This window comes from Colobus angolensis, unplaced genomic scaffold, assembly GCF_000951035.1.
Source record: "Colobus angolensis palliatus isolate OR3802 unplaced genomic scaffold, Cang.pa_1.0 Scaffold107, whole genome shotgun sequence".
In the NCBI taxonomy this organism is placed as follows: domain Eukaryota; kingdom Metazoa; phylum Chordata; class Mammalia; order Primates; family Cercopithecidae; genus Colobus; species Colobus angolensis.
In genome coordinates this window covers 831,463-846,816 of record NW_012111697.1, presented here as the reverse complement: position 1 = coordinate 846,816, position 15,354 = coordinate 831,463, and the positions used below count along the sequence as shown (strand labels likewise).

The 15,354-nt window shown below is 48.5% G+C and overlaps 1 protein-coding gene and 1 long non-coding RNA gene across 2 annotated transcripts in view; one reads left to right on the top strand and one right to left on the bottom strand.

Moving 5' to 3' along the window:
- SLC7A9 (solute carrier family 7 (amino acid transporter light chain, bo,+ system), member 9) overlaps nucleotides 1-3,950 on the top strand; it is a 41,907-nt gene extending 37,957 nt beyond the window's left edge. Inside the window, exons 14-15 of the mRNA XM_011948809.1 lie at nucleotides 1,272-1,446; nucleotides 3,772-3,950. Coding sequence (XP_011804199.1) covers nucleotides 1,272-1,446; nucleotides 3,772-3,836 — 240 coding nt within the window. The 3' untranslated portion in view covers nucleotides 3,837-3,950. The remainder of the gene's footprint in view (nucleotides 1-1,271; nucleotides 1,447-3,771) is intronic.
- An 888-nt stretch (nucleotides 3,951-4,838) lies between these two features.
- LOC105515481 overlaps nucleotides 4,839-15,354 on the bottom strand; it is a 14,748-nt gene continuing 4,232 nt past the window's right edge. Inside the window, exons 3-7 of the long non-coding RNA XR_001002334.1 lie at nucleotides 13,377-13,530; nucleotides 8,035-8,298; nucleotides 7,798-7,951; nucleotides 7,647-7,713; nucleotides 4,839-7,227 (exon numbers count right to left, since the gene is read on the bottom strand). This is a non-coding gene — a long non-coding RNA (uncharacterized LOC105515481). The remainder of the gene's footprint in view (nucleotides 7,228-7,646; nucleotides 7,714-7,797; nucleotides 7,952-8,034; nucleotides 8,299-13,376; nucleotides 13,531-15,354) is intronic.

The window sequence follows — 15,354 nt, the reverse complement described above, 5'->3', positions numbered from 1 at the left end:
AATGATCCTCCCACCTTGGCTTTCCAAAGTGCTGGGATTACAGGCTTGAGCCACCGCGCCCGGCCACAGAGAGGCTTTTGAAGAGCACTGGCGTCCCACCCCCAGGGCCCAGGCCAGTGTGAAGGGCTCCTGCTGTCCTGCACAGGACCTTCTGAACAACGTGAACAATGACTACAATGGATTGATACTCACCACGTATAGAAAAACGCACAGGTTTGAGTTGCCTTTGGAGGTCTCAGGGGCCCTACTTATCATTCTGAAAACACATAGAACAGAGCACTGATCCTGCCGTTCTGTACGAACTGCAATTCAGAATAACCAGAAAGTTGAAGTACTTCATATAGCATTTCAGATCATTGAGGAAGAAATGACAAATTAGAAAAATCACCATTTTGCAAACCCTGATGAAATAATGAAGGTGACGATCATCAGTGGATGCTAAAACATTAAACAGTTTATCTTTTTTTTTTTTCTTTTTTAACATGGCGTTTCCCTCCTGTGGCCCAGGCTACAATGTAATGGCGCCATCTCAGCTCACTGCAGCCTCCACCTCCTGGGGTCAAGCGTTTCTCCTGCCTCAGCCTCCTGAGTAGCGGGATTACAGGCACCTGCCACCACGCCCGGCTAATTTTTGTGTTTTTGGTAAAGACGGGGTTTCATCATGTTAGCAGGCTGGTCTTGAACTCCTGACCTCAAGGGACCCACCAGCCTCAGCCTCCCAAAGCGCTGGGATTACAGGTGTGAGCAACCACGCCCGGCCAAAAAATTTTTTAAAATAAATTTTTTTAAAAGGTATGGATGAAATAAGATTGGCAAAATTACATTAAAATTACTGAAATTGGGCCGGGCGCGGTGGCTCAAGCCTGTAATCCCAGCACTTTGGGAGGCCGAGACGGGCGGATCACGAGGTCAGGGGATCGAGACCATCCTGGCTAACACGGTGAAACCCCATCTCTACTAAAAATACAAAAAACTAGCCGGGCGAGGTGGCGGGTGCCTGTAGTCCCAGCTACCCGGGAGGCTGAGGCAGGAGAATGGCGTAAAGCCGGGAGGCGGAGCTTGCAGTGAGCTGAGATCCGGCCACTGCACTCCAGCCCGGGCGACAGAGCAAGACTCCGTCTCAAAAAAAAAAAAAAAAAAAATTACTGAAATTGGAGGAGGGGGTACATGGAGTTCACACTCTTTATAAAAATTGGTTTTTCTAATAATGAAAAATTTCAAAAAGAAAATGAGTACCCATGACCACACTGTGACCCATTTTTCACCTCCAGGTGCCCATAGTCATCCCTGTCTTGGTGACATTCATCTCTGTGTTTTTGATTCTGGCTCCAATCATCAGCAAGCCCGCATGGGAGTACCTCTACTGTGTGTTGTTTATATTAAGCGGCCTTATATTTTACTTCCTGTTTGTCCACTACAAGTTTGGATGGGCTCAGAAAATATCAAGTAAGTACCAACAGAAGGGCTGCCGGGCTTCTGTGAGCTGCAGGCAGGCACGGCGTCCTCACCTGTCCTGACTCCAAGACCTCTGTCACAGTGTCTTACCCTGCTGGCAGATCTCCCTCGTCCCAGGAGGACACATGCCCATGCCCTCACTGGACACCTCTGGGTCCACCCTTATTTTGTTCCCGTCAATTACTATAGTAAGTAGGAAGGGAAAGCACCATTTTCTTTTCTTTTTGGAGACACAGTCTTGCTCTGTTGCCCAGGCTAAAGTGCAGTGGCATGGCCATAGCTCACTGCAGCCTTGAACTCCCGGGCTCAAGTCATCCTCCCACCTGGGCCTCCCAAGTAGCCTGGATCACAGACACACACTACACCTGGCTAATGTTTTTATTTTTTGTACATAAGGGGTCTTGCTAGGTGGCCCAGACTGGTCTTGAACTCCTCGGCTCAAATGATCCTCCCACCTTGGCTTTCCAAAGTGCTGAGATTACCAGCCTAAGCCACTGTACCTGGCCGTTTTTCTTTTTTTGAGACAGTCTCACTCTGTTGCCCAGGCTGGAGTGCAGTGGTGCGGTCTCAGCTCACTGCAGCCTCCACCTCCTGGGTTCAAGCGATTCTCGTGCCTCAGCCTCCTGAGTAGCCACGCACAGTTAATTTTTGTATTTTTAGTAGAGATGAGGTTTTGTCATGTTGGCCAGGCTGGTCTCGAACTCCTGACCTCAGGTGATCCACCTGCCTCGGCCTCCCAAAGTGCTGGGATTACAGATGTGAGCCACTGCGCCCGCCCATTTTCTTTGAGACGGAGTTTCGCTCTTGTTGTCCAGGCTGGAGTGCACTGGCACGATCTTGGCTCACTGCAACCTTCGCCTCCCAGGTTCAAGAGATTCTCCTGCCTCAGCTTCCTGAGTAGCTGGGATTACAGGCACCTGCCACCACACCTGGCTAATTTTTTTGTTGTTTTGTGTTTTTAGTAGAGTCAGGGTTTCATCATGTTGGTCAGGCTGGTCTTGAACTCCTGACCTCAGGTGATCCACCCACTTCAGCCTCCCAAAGTGCAGGGATTACAGGCATGAGCCACTGCACCCGGCCCCATTTTCTTTTTAATTGCAAAAGACACACAAACGTTACTATCTCAGCCACTTCTCAGTGCAAGGTTCAGTAGTGTTAGGCATATTCCCACCATCGTGCGCCTCATCCCGAAACACCATTCTCCTTTGCCTGATACACAGACATCACCTAAGAGGTCTAGCAGCATCACAAAGACACCCAAAAAGTCATGGTCTTGGCCTGGGGAACTGGGCCGGGGCCCAAGCCTTCTACTGCCAAGGGCACAGGGCTCACTCTTTCAGCGGTCCTGACCCTCATCAATTTCAGGACAGTTGTTGTTTAAAAGTTTAGCTACATTAGCCACTTTCACTTCTGAAAAGAAAGCACTTGTGTCAAAATACATCAAAAGAGACTGAATTACATCTTTAAAAAAGTTCATATAGGGCCGGGTGCGGTGGCTCACACCTGTAATCCCAGCACTTTGGGAGGCTGAGGGGGCAGATCACGAGGTCATAAGATCGAGACCATCCTGGCTAACACAGTGAAACCCCGTCTCCACTAAAAATACAAAAAAATTAGCCGGGTGTGGTGGCGGGCGCCTGTAGTCCCAGCTACTTGGGAGGCTGAGGCAGAAGAATGGCATGAACCCAGGAGGCGGAGCTTGCAGTGAGCCGAGATTGCGCCACTGCACTCCAGCCTGGCCGACAGAGGGAGACTCCATCTCAAAACAAAAAAACAAAAAGTCTATATTATATTCACAGTGTTTTATCCTACACAACAGATTCAACTGCAGGAAACCCCATTTCTAAGAGCCTTTAAGACTTTCTGGGCATCCTCATGGGGCGGTGAGGCGATCCATTTCCTGGTCTTCCTGTCCCCGTCCCTCTCCCTCTCCCAGGAGCTCCTTGACGAGAGGAATCGGGCTGTGTGCAATTTAACTCTGGCTGCAGCAGCCTGTAACAGCCAGTTAAGATTTATTAAGTGAATGTGATTAAAAGCCTGCCTGTTTCTCCTGTTCAGCTTGTCTCAACTGGACAGTGCAGTCGCCCCTCCAGACAGTCCTAGGAGGTTTTTATTTCCATTCCTGCAATTTTGGGAGAAGAAACAAACCAGGAAAGCGTGAAATCCAACCAGAACGCAGGAAAGCTGGCCAAACCCTGAGCACAGGGTCTAGGTGACACATCACCAAAGACTGAGAACAACGTCACCCTCACCCACAACTCCAGTGGAGCTTCTGAATTTCGGTCTAACTGCACTCATTTTTGACTCTTATTTCAGAGCCGATTACCATGTACCTTCAGATGCTAATGGAAGTGGTCCCACCAGAGGAAGACCCTGAGTAACAAGCTCCATCTCTTGTAGCCAAATCAAAGCTGAATTTATTTTCTTAAGCAGTATTTGTGGTTATTTCTTCCTGATTTTTTTCTTATGAATGAAATATACTCAGATGTTTAAAATATTGTTATTTTTAGATATTCCTAGTTCTCTGGGTGGGGGTTCCAGAAAGGAGAAGTGGCAAGTGTTTGCTAAAGTTGGTGTCAGGTGAGATGTCACCTAACAGAAGGCAGACGCTTAGGGAAGGGCTGAATAAAAGCCACCATTACAGTGGCAACTATTTAACAAAGGGCACATCACACTTACTTAAATGAAAGGTGTTCTTTAAACTCAATGTCAATAAGGGCTCTTCTTTTATATAAAATGGATGACATTTTTGCTTTGATTTAAACAACAGTAAATTACTGGCCAGGTGCGGGCTCACGCCTATAATCTCAGCACTTTGGGAGGCCAAGGCGGATAGATCACTTGAGTCCAGGAGTTCAAGACCAGCCTGGGCAACACGGCAAAATCATGTCTCTACAAAAAACATTAAAAAATTAGCCAGGCATGGTGGTGCACTCCTGTAGTTCCAGCTACTCAAGAGGATGAGGTGGGAGGATGACCTGAGCCTGGGAGTTGAGGGTGTAGTGAGCCATCATCATGTACTACACTCCAGCCTGGATGACAGAGACCCCAAGTCTAAATAAATATATAAAAATATTAAAGTATAAATGTTTATCACCCACTCTCCCCTACCCTAAAAGTACTGGTACCCCTGTGCTGAACCCGTGATGTGCGTGGCATGTATCTGCCAGGGTAAATGGCAAGAGCTGAGCCTCCGTCCAGAACTCTCCACAGCTGGTGTGCTCATCACGAGGGTCGCCTGTGTTGCCAGTCAGCATTGCTGGCTCCCCAGCAGCCTTCATGGGCGTTTTAGTCAAACCAGAAAGTGTGGTGAGTCAAGTTTTATTTTGTGTTTGGCATTCAGGGAAAGTACTGTTTAACATATGTAAAAAGCAATATTTCTGTGAAAACACTGAAATTTTATTGATGATATGCTGCAAAAGACAGCCATACCACAACTAAGTATGAGCGATTTTAGAAGCATAGAGACACTTTCACCTTGCATTTTAGATATTTGCCCAAAACTTGAAATCAGACATATTCATAGCAGTACAGAAAACCAATTACGAATTGTTCACATAATCAGCATCCGATATCCTATAAAATGTTAAGAGATTCAGATATTAGAACGTTTGAATGTCTGAAAAAAGAAACAGATCTAAGCACGCAGCTGTCCTCCCTGCATTTTCACACGTGCACAGGAAGCACAATGTCACTAGCTACTATCATTTGCTATGTTGTACTAAAGAGACTTGGCGCACCCGGTAAACAGCAGGCAGCTGGTGCGCATGGGAGCCACTGGACGGTGGCCTGGTCTCTGCCCCCAGACCTCCACCAACAGGGCAGCAGCCACATGCAGAGAAATGGACACTGATTATGGGTGTTAGAAGAGCTCCACAGTCAAAACCTTTGCCAGCAAAAACACCAGAACTTTCTACTTCCCAAGAGCCTGCCCAATTTAGCTACGAAAAAGGAAAATCACCATCTTACTTTATGGGCCGATTTGATACCTGCCAGTCATCCTGCGAAGGTCACAGCAGTGACCTGGGCACTCCCAGCAGCTGTCCTGGCTGCACAGCGTGTCCTCCCAGGGGAGGCCAGGGCTCTGAGCCCCCATCACGGAGCCACTGGGCAGAAAGACCGCCCCACCCAGCAGCCCTCGGTGGGCGCTCCCTGAGACAAGGCCAGGCCACACAATGAGGGGCTGTCTCATTTTACAGATGAGAAAACTGAGCCAGAGTGTGACCCAGACCCGCTCACAGGACAGCTTGATGACAAAGTCCGCCTCTAGTTCAAGCAGTGGCTTCTGCGGAGACATACATAAGCCTGGGATCGGCGCTTTCTGAAGCAAAAAAAACAATAATGATCTTGGGGCCGCCACACAACACTCATGTTCTATCCGAATTCTCTTCCATTCCGAGGCGAAGTTGAGAAACAGACACTGAGTGCACGGGACTTTTAACTTCCCGACAGCTCACCTTTCTCGCTGTTTCACTCAACAAACCCAAAGCACGAAAGCCAGCCAGCCCCTGGGCGTGGCCATGACTACATACACTCCTCCCCTAAACCTGGTGGCCGGGTGCTGCAGCCACACGCGGATGGGGCGGCGAATGTCTGCAGGGCTCACCACATGTAGGTGTTCAGAGGTGACGGGCACCCCATAGGCCCTTGTGAGTTTCCACTAAAAAGCAACTTTTGTGCCATTTGCTCAGGACCCTGCAGGTCCAAGGGATTGTTTAGAACCAGCAGCTTCACCCTGGAAAGCCCTGGGTCTTACTGAGCAATCTGATTTCTATCCTTGGACTCTCTCTTCATCAGAAGTCAACTCACTCTGAGGAGCTGTCACTATCCAAGAACGCCAACACTATCAATTCACGCAGATGGTTATGTTAAATCCCACTATCTCATGGTTGAAAGGGCTGGTTCAACGTTGCTGAGTATAAATGTGAAACCTCAATTTACATTAGAAACCTCAAATTTATATGTATCAGATCAGGTTTGTAGCAATGCATCAAACAGAGGTCTAGGTGAAAAAAAAATGAACAGACTGACTCCAGACAGTGCATGTCACCACCCAGATGCACGTCTGCTCTGCCAGGGTGAGCGGCGAGAGGCGTGGACAGGAGAGACAAGCCAGCAGGATCAGACCACATGTGCCGTTTCTCTGTGTCCACCCTCCTTTGATGGTCCTGTTATCAGTCTATTTTTAAGTCAATGAAGAATTTCTCATCGTTACCAAGTCCAGCACCACAAGATGACAGTAATCATTTATCCTTGAGGTAAAGAAAGATTTGGTTGGCCGGGTGTGATGGCTCATGCCTGTAATCCCAGCACTTTGGGAGGCTGAGGTGGGAGGATTACCTGAGGTCAGGAGTTCGAGAACAGCCTGTCCAACATGGTGAAACCCTGTCTCTACTAAAAATACAAAAATTAGCCAGGCATAGTGGCACATGCCTGTAATCCCAGCTACTCGGGAGGCTGAGGCAGGAGAATTGCTTGAGCCTGTGAGGCGGAGGTTGCAGTGAGCCAGGATCGTGCCACTGCACTCTAGCCTGGCCGTCAGAACAAGACTGTCTCAAAAAAAGAAAGAAAGAAAGAAAGAAAGAAAGATTTGGTTATGACTGACTGTTTTCTTAACTTTGAAGTCACATGGCAATATCCATTTTTGTTCAACATCTTCCAGCCGCTCTTGAGGACATCATTCACTCTCACTGTCGTCATCCTCTGAAGTGCTGCTGCTACCGTCTTCAACCACCTCTGCCACTGTGTGCAGCGGGCGTTTAGAATTCACTACTAAAGGAATCAGACGTTATAACAAACAAGTGTCAACTAAACAGCAAATCTTTATTTCCCCCCATTATTTGGGTCAATGCAGAAAAAAATGCCTTGGATTCCAGTTCTATGTATCTTATTTTATATTTTCATTATTTTAGGTAAGAAATGAGCAGGTCAAATTGGTCTGCTTACAAATAATTTATTCTTCTAGGAAGAATATCTGTAGTGTGTTATTAAAAGGTGTGTTTATCACCAAGGGTTGAAAAGTACTCAAACCAGAACATTTAGCACCAAGATCAACAAAGAGAAAACTAATTTCTCAGGGCTCGATGTGAGCGGCCCACTTCCACCAAGGCTGAATTCCTAAGTGGGTGATGGTGTCCCTCACTGCCCTCAGGACCTACAACCCCTCTGAGAGTGGGCGCTCCACGCCTTACCCTTGGGGAACTGGCTGTCCTCTTCACAGTCTTCCCAGTGATCAAAATCAAAAGCCACGTTGGGGTTCTGCTCAAGAGAACAGCTGACAGTGAGTGGGTGAGTATGACACACTCAGGGTAAAGACCACCCTCTGAGCGCATTCCAACTCACCCTCTGTCTGAGTAGGTGACACCATGCCTCCCTTCTCTCTTTGGCCAGAGTGATCACAGGCTCCTCGTTTCTAATTACACATTTGCACTCATCTTTCCTTATGTTGCCCCGCAGCTCCAGATCAGCCAGGTAAAATCTGTCTCCCACCCAAGCACTGGGTTTATAAAAAGAAAGTCAGCCTTTTAAAATGCTAGAAATTATTTCTATTTTACTTTATATGACTATACATAAACCTACCTGAAAATGACTCTATCCCTGAAATACTGACACTTGCAGTCCTTTACATTCCTTATTCTTATCTTTAAGATGACGACATCTTCTTTTTGGAACCATTTTATTTGTGGGTGGAAGCTAGAAGGAGAGAGAAAGACCTGCGCATTCATTGATCTTATTTACTGGGTAAGGGACGCCGACTCCTCCATGCCAAGTGGACATACCTTTTCAGAGGCGGCTGTGCAGTTCTGCTAATGGAGGCACCTTCAGTGTTTCCAGATGAAGTTTCTGCACAAAATCAATGTCAGATTTTCCTACAGGTTATTTATATGTAACTCCATCATGTACACACATATATATACTTTTTTGTACCTTATGCAACTTCTAGATGAGAATCACATGAGAGTGTAAATTGAGTAACCCTGGTATCTAGCTGCAAAGAACAGTTAGAAAAAATTAAAACCATCACATAGATAAACAAAATTTAAAATTTTCTTTTTTTATTTTTGAGGCAGAGTTTTGTTCTTGTTGCCCAGGCAGGAGTGCAATGGTGCAATCTTGACTCACTGCAACCTCCGCCTTTGGGTTCAAGCGATTCTCCTGCCTCAGCCTACCAAGTAGCTGGGATTACAAGCATGCCCCACCACCCTCAGCTAATATTGTATTTTTAGTAGAGAGGGGGTTTCACCATGTTGGTCAGGCTGGTCTCGAACTCCTGACCTCAGGTGATCCACCCACCTCGGCCTCCCAAAGTGTTGGGATTACAGGCTTAAGCCGCTGTGCCTGGCGTAAAATTTTATTTTAAAATAAAAACAGCCTTTGACAAGTATTAAAATTAAATGACCAGGAAGTAAAGTCACTCATTTGAAAAAGAACCTCATTGAGGTGGCTGGCCTTGGATACGAACATGCAGACTTCTCTGGGGCTGTTTTGACCTGCCAGGATGCCCTAAGGACAACTTCGAGGACAGCGGCCAGCACACACAAGGAGCCAGTGCTGGACATGACATATCCTCAAACAACGCAATGTGAACTTCTCAATCTCCAGCAGGTGAGGTTTCCATCCAAACACCAGAGCAAGAATGTTCACAGCTGCTGGAATCACAGTAGCCTGAGATGGAAAGCAGATCCACCCTCTGTGGTTTATTCATGGTATACAATACAATGGCAAAGAAACAAACAGACTCCCGCTGGGAAAGCGCCATCCTCCGTGTCACGTGCAGCCTGCCATGGGGCGGCCTCCGGAAACGAGTGCACTGACCCAGTGACCTCAAGAACCTTGGAGAGCACAATCCCCAAGCCCTTCTGGGAGAGGCGAGCAGAGGAAACCCCGGGTGGCCTGGCCTGATCACAGAAGCTGGGACTGATCCTAAACACAGAGCTGTGAAGCTGGGGTGCGAAGGAGGCGGTCCTGCCACCGAACAAGAACAAGACACCACTTCTGGGAGCAAGCAGCCAGGTTCCTCCTTGGAGCCATAAACCAAAAGGGACTTAGGGAGTCTCTGCTGACTCGAGGTTGATTTATCCAAGGTTGAGGATGTGCCCCGGGAAACACAAATCACAGGAGCGCCATGGCCTCTGCTTTTCCAAAGGGGCTTCCTGAACATCGGTGTCTAAAGGGGAAAGCAAGCTGGAGGGAGAAAGAGCGATGGGGGGCGGGGCAGGACAAAGACGATCACGCATCCCCTCCAGCTCAGGAAAGCTACGTTTTACACAACATAAAGTAATATGTGACAGCAGACATATAGGACACGGGGCTACGGCCTGGGGCTGTGAAGTGACAGCTGTCTGCTTGGGAGCAAAAGACAGGCAGCCTTAGACCCAGGTCCAGTGTGTAACTTCCCCTTTGGCAGAGGGAGTTTAGGGTCCCGAGATCGTGTTTGGCTGGCATAGAGCACAGCTACAGCTGGGAGGGCAAGAGCACGCAGCAGTCCCTGAGCCGGGCTACATGCAACACAAACAACCCCACACCCACATCCTCCAGAAGCCCTGCTTGGCACAGTGGCATGTGGGTGGCGCGTCTGCAGAGGAGGGCACGGGGTCCACCTGAGACCGACCACCTGCAGCAGGGCTGGCAGACACTGCGGAGGAACGCCGCCCTGTGATGAGCCTCTGAAGCTCAGGCCTTGCCCCTCACAAGCGTGTGGCGGCACAATGGATGCATCATACTTTTCTAGCTACAGGGAGACACTGAGTATCCAAAACCAGAAACCCTGCGGGAAGCCAAGGCAAGAAGAAACATGAAGAAAGTGCATGACATTTTCCTTCACCTGCCTGAACCTGAGCAGGAGGCCAGAGATGAAGTCTCTTCCAGCTGAGACAGTCGGGATGGGGGGAGTTCCCCTTTACCGTGGCTCTTCCAGGAAGGTGGCCAAGTGCCTGGTGGCTGCAGTGGACATCCAATAGCCAGAGCTTCCCAGTAGAGCTCAGTAAACAACTGCATGTCCTCCAAGAGCTATGGTTTGGGGGACCCACTTGGCTGCCCTGACATCCCCCTTGGGCCCCACACCAGGCTCTACACAAAGGGCAAATCAGCCGGTAGCAGGGCCTGCGCCAGTGCAGACCCACTTCAGCCCCACTTCTGCAGTCTACTGGATCCCGGTCTGCTACTGTGGAATAAACACTGCTCTGGAAAAATCCTCTTAATGACAACTGTTGTCCCAATGACCCTGTTTCTCTGACCAGCTGGCTTTGCAAATTCTCTCTTTCCCAGAACTCTTCAGAACCCTTTTCCAGTGGATCCCACGCAATGAAAACAGCTGCCCCCCACTGTGGTCGAATCCAGGGGCAAACTTTATGAAGAGAACATGTATGTGCATTTTAACAGCTACATCTGGTCCCCCACGTACCACTCAGCTCCGGAAGACCCTTTCTCCTCACCTGCACCTCTCACCTCACCAGCCACAGTCACTGCCAGCAAGAGCAGCACATGGGACTGTGATGAAGAACCTGGGTTTGGACCACAGCAACAATGAAATGCATCTAAACTCATTCTTCCAGATGACCCCCATCTTTCACAACAATCACCCCCAACCGCCCCCCCAACCCCACCAAAAAAAAAGTGCTGTGCAAGGAAATGGCTGGAAGAACTTCCTTAGGAAACAACTTCCAAAACATATCCAGAGATGCATGGGAATCACACAGGCAGTGGGCAAGACCACCTTCGTCACAGGAGCCACCTCTGCGGCTCCTCCTCCCGCACTCTCCATCCTCAGTGAGGAACGAACCTGTCAGGGAGCAAACCATCTTCTGTGGTTCTCAGCACCTCAGCTGCGTAATCTGTGGGTTTCACTGTCTCGGGATGCATATCAAAGGGAGCAGAGCCGTGCAGGGTCCACCCTCCCTGGTGGACTGCATGTCCTCCAAGAGCTATGGTTTGGGGGACCCACTTGGCTGCCCTGACGTCCATCCCGCCCTCAGCCGTGCAGGGTCCATCCCGCCCTCCTGGGAAGCGGAATGAGGCACCACAGCAGGGACGCAGAACATCGGTGGTGTGGAAAACTGGAGCTCCCAGCACAGGAGTGTTGGAGACTTTGTCTAGTCATGGGATGAGTTTATCAATATATGTTGTCAGGCAATTTCTAAGATTTGTCAAGACAAGGAGCAATGACCTAACCCCATTTCATAAAGACAATGAATATCAAAATTAAAAGGCCACACGAAGGTAAATTCCAGTGATGGCAAATGGTCTCCTCACCTTTCCTTTCCTTCTCCCTCACTGACTTCCCCTTCCACAAGGGGCTTGGGTTTTGTCCCATTTATCTTTCCTTTTCTTTTTTTTTTTTTTGAGATGGAGTCTCGCTCAGTTGCCCAGGCTGGAGTGCAGTGACGCGATCTCGGCTCACTGCAAGCTCCACCTCCCGGGTTCACGCCATTCTCCTGCCTCAGCCTCCCGAGTAGCTGGGACTACAGGCGCCCGCCACCATGCCTGGCTAATTTTTTGTATTTTTAGTATAGACGGGGTTTCACCGTGTTAGCCAGGATTGTCTCGACCTCCTGACCTCAAGATCTGCCCGCCTCGGCCTCCCAAAGTGCTGGGATTACAGGCGTGAGCTATTGTGCCCGGCCCCATTCATCTTTTTTCTTTTTTCTTTTTTTTTTTTTTTTTTGAGATGGAGTCTTTCTGTTGCCCAGGCAAGAGTGCAGTGGTGTGATCTTGGCTCACTGCAACCTCTGCCTCCAGGGTTCAAGAGGTTCTATTGCCTCAGCCTCCCGAGTAGCTGGGACTACAGGCATGTGCCACCACAGCTGACTAATTTTTTTGTTTTTAGTAGAGACGGGGTTCCAACATGTTGACCAGGCTGGTCTCAAACTCCTGAGCTCAAGTGATTCACCCGCCTCGGCCCCACGAAGTGCTGGGATTACTGGCCTGAGCCACCGCGCCCAGTTTTTTAAATTTGTTTTGTTTTTTGATAGTCTCGCTCTGTCGTCCAGGCTGGAGTGCACTGGTGTGATCTTGGCTCACTGCAACCTCTGCCACCCGGGTTCAACTGATCCTCCAACCTTAGCCTCTTGAGTAGCTGGAATCACAGGTGCCCGCCACCACGCCCAGCTAATTATCTTTTTTCTTTATGGCACCTCAGTGCCAAGTTCATACACATCAGAAATGTCTGCTAAGTCTGTGCAATTAGCCTGGCCAAGGTCAGCCAACTCTGTTCAAATGCCAGCTCCTCCTCTTTGCCGAGGCTCTGTGCAATAAAAGTGAGCCTAAATGTAAAGTCTGGAGAGAGCCATCCAATATGCAAATACTTTCCAAGATTAAGAAAAAAATGCCACCACTTGCAATAATACAGATTAATTTCACCAACATAATGTTGATTGAAGGAAGCCACAAGAACATATACTATAGGCTGGGCAAAGTGGCTCACGCCTATAATCCTAACACTCTTAGAGGCCAAGGAAGAAGGATCACTTGAGGTCAGGAGTTCAAAATCAGCCTGGGCAATACAGTGAGACTCCATCTCTATTTAAAATAAAAGAACGTATTCTATATGCTTCCAAGTCAGCAAAACTAATGGCATCAGAAATCAGAATGGTCAGTGGGAAGGGTTCCAGCCAGGAGACTGCTGGGGTCCTGGAAATGTTCAACAGCTCGGTCTGGGTGTTCACACACACACACACACACACACACACACACACTGCTGAGCTGTTCACTTAACATCTGTGCACATCACTGGATGGATGGTAGACCTCAAACTACAAAAACAAAACATTGGGGGCTGACCTGTCAAAAAGAAGAACAGTTAGGTGATACCAGTTTATGTCATCTTCTCTACATTTCATCTCAAAGTGGAAAGTCTACATATTAGCAATTTTCAAGACATTAACGATTTGAACTTAACCATCTTTTGAATAGCAAGTACCCACCAGGCTTCTGGTTTTCTGAGCTCATCTTGGACTCAGCCCCTCCTTCTGCACCCGTGTCCTCAGGCTGGGGGCTCTGCAGGTGAGCAGCATCTTCTGCTGGAGGAGGCGTCCTAGACGGTAGAGGCGGGGGTTAACACCTGGCTCTCTAAAGGAACTGCCCAAGTGGGAGACGAAGGCAGGCAATAAATGACTGTGAAGTGCCTGTGGTCCTGGGGTCAGACCCACATAGAGCTTATGACTCATTTAAGATGCCCCAGGCAGCCCGTCAACTCTGTTCCTTCTGATGAAGATGAAGGGCAAGCACACAGGACCAGGGAGGCCTTCACTCTTTACCAAGGTGGTTTCCCTTCCATGCTCACTGCTGTACACTTCAAATAGGACCAAAGGACAGAAAGTGACAAGCCAGTTTCCTGCCTCCCCTGACCCAGGCTCTGGGACCATCTTCCCAGAGACCACCCCTGTTATCAGTTTGGGCCTACTTCTAGAAATATTCTTCACATATAAAAGAAATTATTGCCTTCTATACCTCTCTATCTAAAACACATGGACAGACACATGCATTTAAACATATGGGAACCTACTAAATTCAACGTGCTGCCCCGTATTTTGTCCTACTTAGTAACTAGCTAGATTACTTATTTTAAAATTTTTAAATTGTGTTATTCTTTTGGTTCTTTGAACAGGTAACCACATTCATGTGGTTCAGTATTTTAAAAGAAGTCAAATTTGGCTGTACACTGAAAAGCTCCTCTCATCCCTGCTCCCCAGCCAGCCAGCTCCCTTCCTCATGGGTGACAATGTGACTCGGTTTTTATACACCCTTGAAGAGACAATTCAGGCCTAAATGAGCAAACCTACACACACACATGCATGCACATACGCACACACATGCACGTACACATGAGGAGGGGTGTGCTGTCTTTTGACAGCCACACACACACACCTGTGAGAAGGAGGGGTGTGCCTGTCTTCTGATGGGCCCGGAAGAAGCCTGTGGTGCAGCACTTTCCAGATTCAGGCAGCGAGCGTCCCCAGCCACTGCCCCTCCCCAAGCTCTGTGCGGTCGCCCACCCTCTTCTCCTTTTCTAGATCCTCCCCTGCTATAGGTTGGTTCCTTCCTCCTCATACTACTGAGCTTTGACTCTCCTCAAACAGCAGCAAACCAAGAACGTTCCCCAGCTGCTTTCCTGAGCCCTAGGTTTAGACTTTCAGTAACCTTAAAAACTGGCACCTCCACAGCCCACCTCAGCCTCTCCTCCTCTGCTGTGGGCTGTGCCTGGGAACCACGTGTCACTGTCCACCACACCAGCATCCCCCAGGCACCAGGGCTCAGACACACAGACCTACACTCCCTAACATCTGCCAACCACTAAGTCCTGTGGCTTTCAGATCTGCTGGTCACAGCATGAAATATTCTCGCCATTCCTCTCTACCTGTCAGGATCCCCCATTCTCCAGGAGCTGTCTGAGATGGGGTCTCTCCTAGCAGGCTCCCTATGAAACCTCGCAGTGCCCATACTGCTGCATGCTCTGTGTTCATGACTACGGGTATGTTAAGCTCTCTTAACTACAAAGCTACAGCGCAAAAGGGGCTGTGGGAGCCTTTACACAGAGCTGGGGCTCAAAGTTGGCGCTTCCCATGTGCCACCAAACCTCATTTTGGTTAAATCTACTAAACTTTAATGGCATCTTCATTTCTAAATAAGTATCTTAGAAGTATGGGAAAATTTTTCTTTTTTCTTGAAAGTGCATGGAAACTACCCTGTATCCTAATCCTATATGTATCTATTTTTATTAAGGTAAAAAACTAAAAAACTTTAGACCCTACTATGTTCATCTTTGTCATTTTTTTTTTTTTTTGAGACAAGGTCTTGCTGTCACCCAGGCTGGAGTGCAGTGGCACAATCACGGCTCACTGCAGCCTAAACCTCCTGGGCTCAACCAATCTTCCCACCTCAGTCTCCAAGTAGCTAGAACTA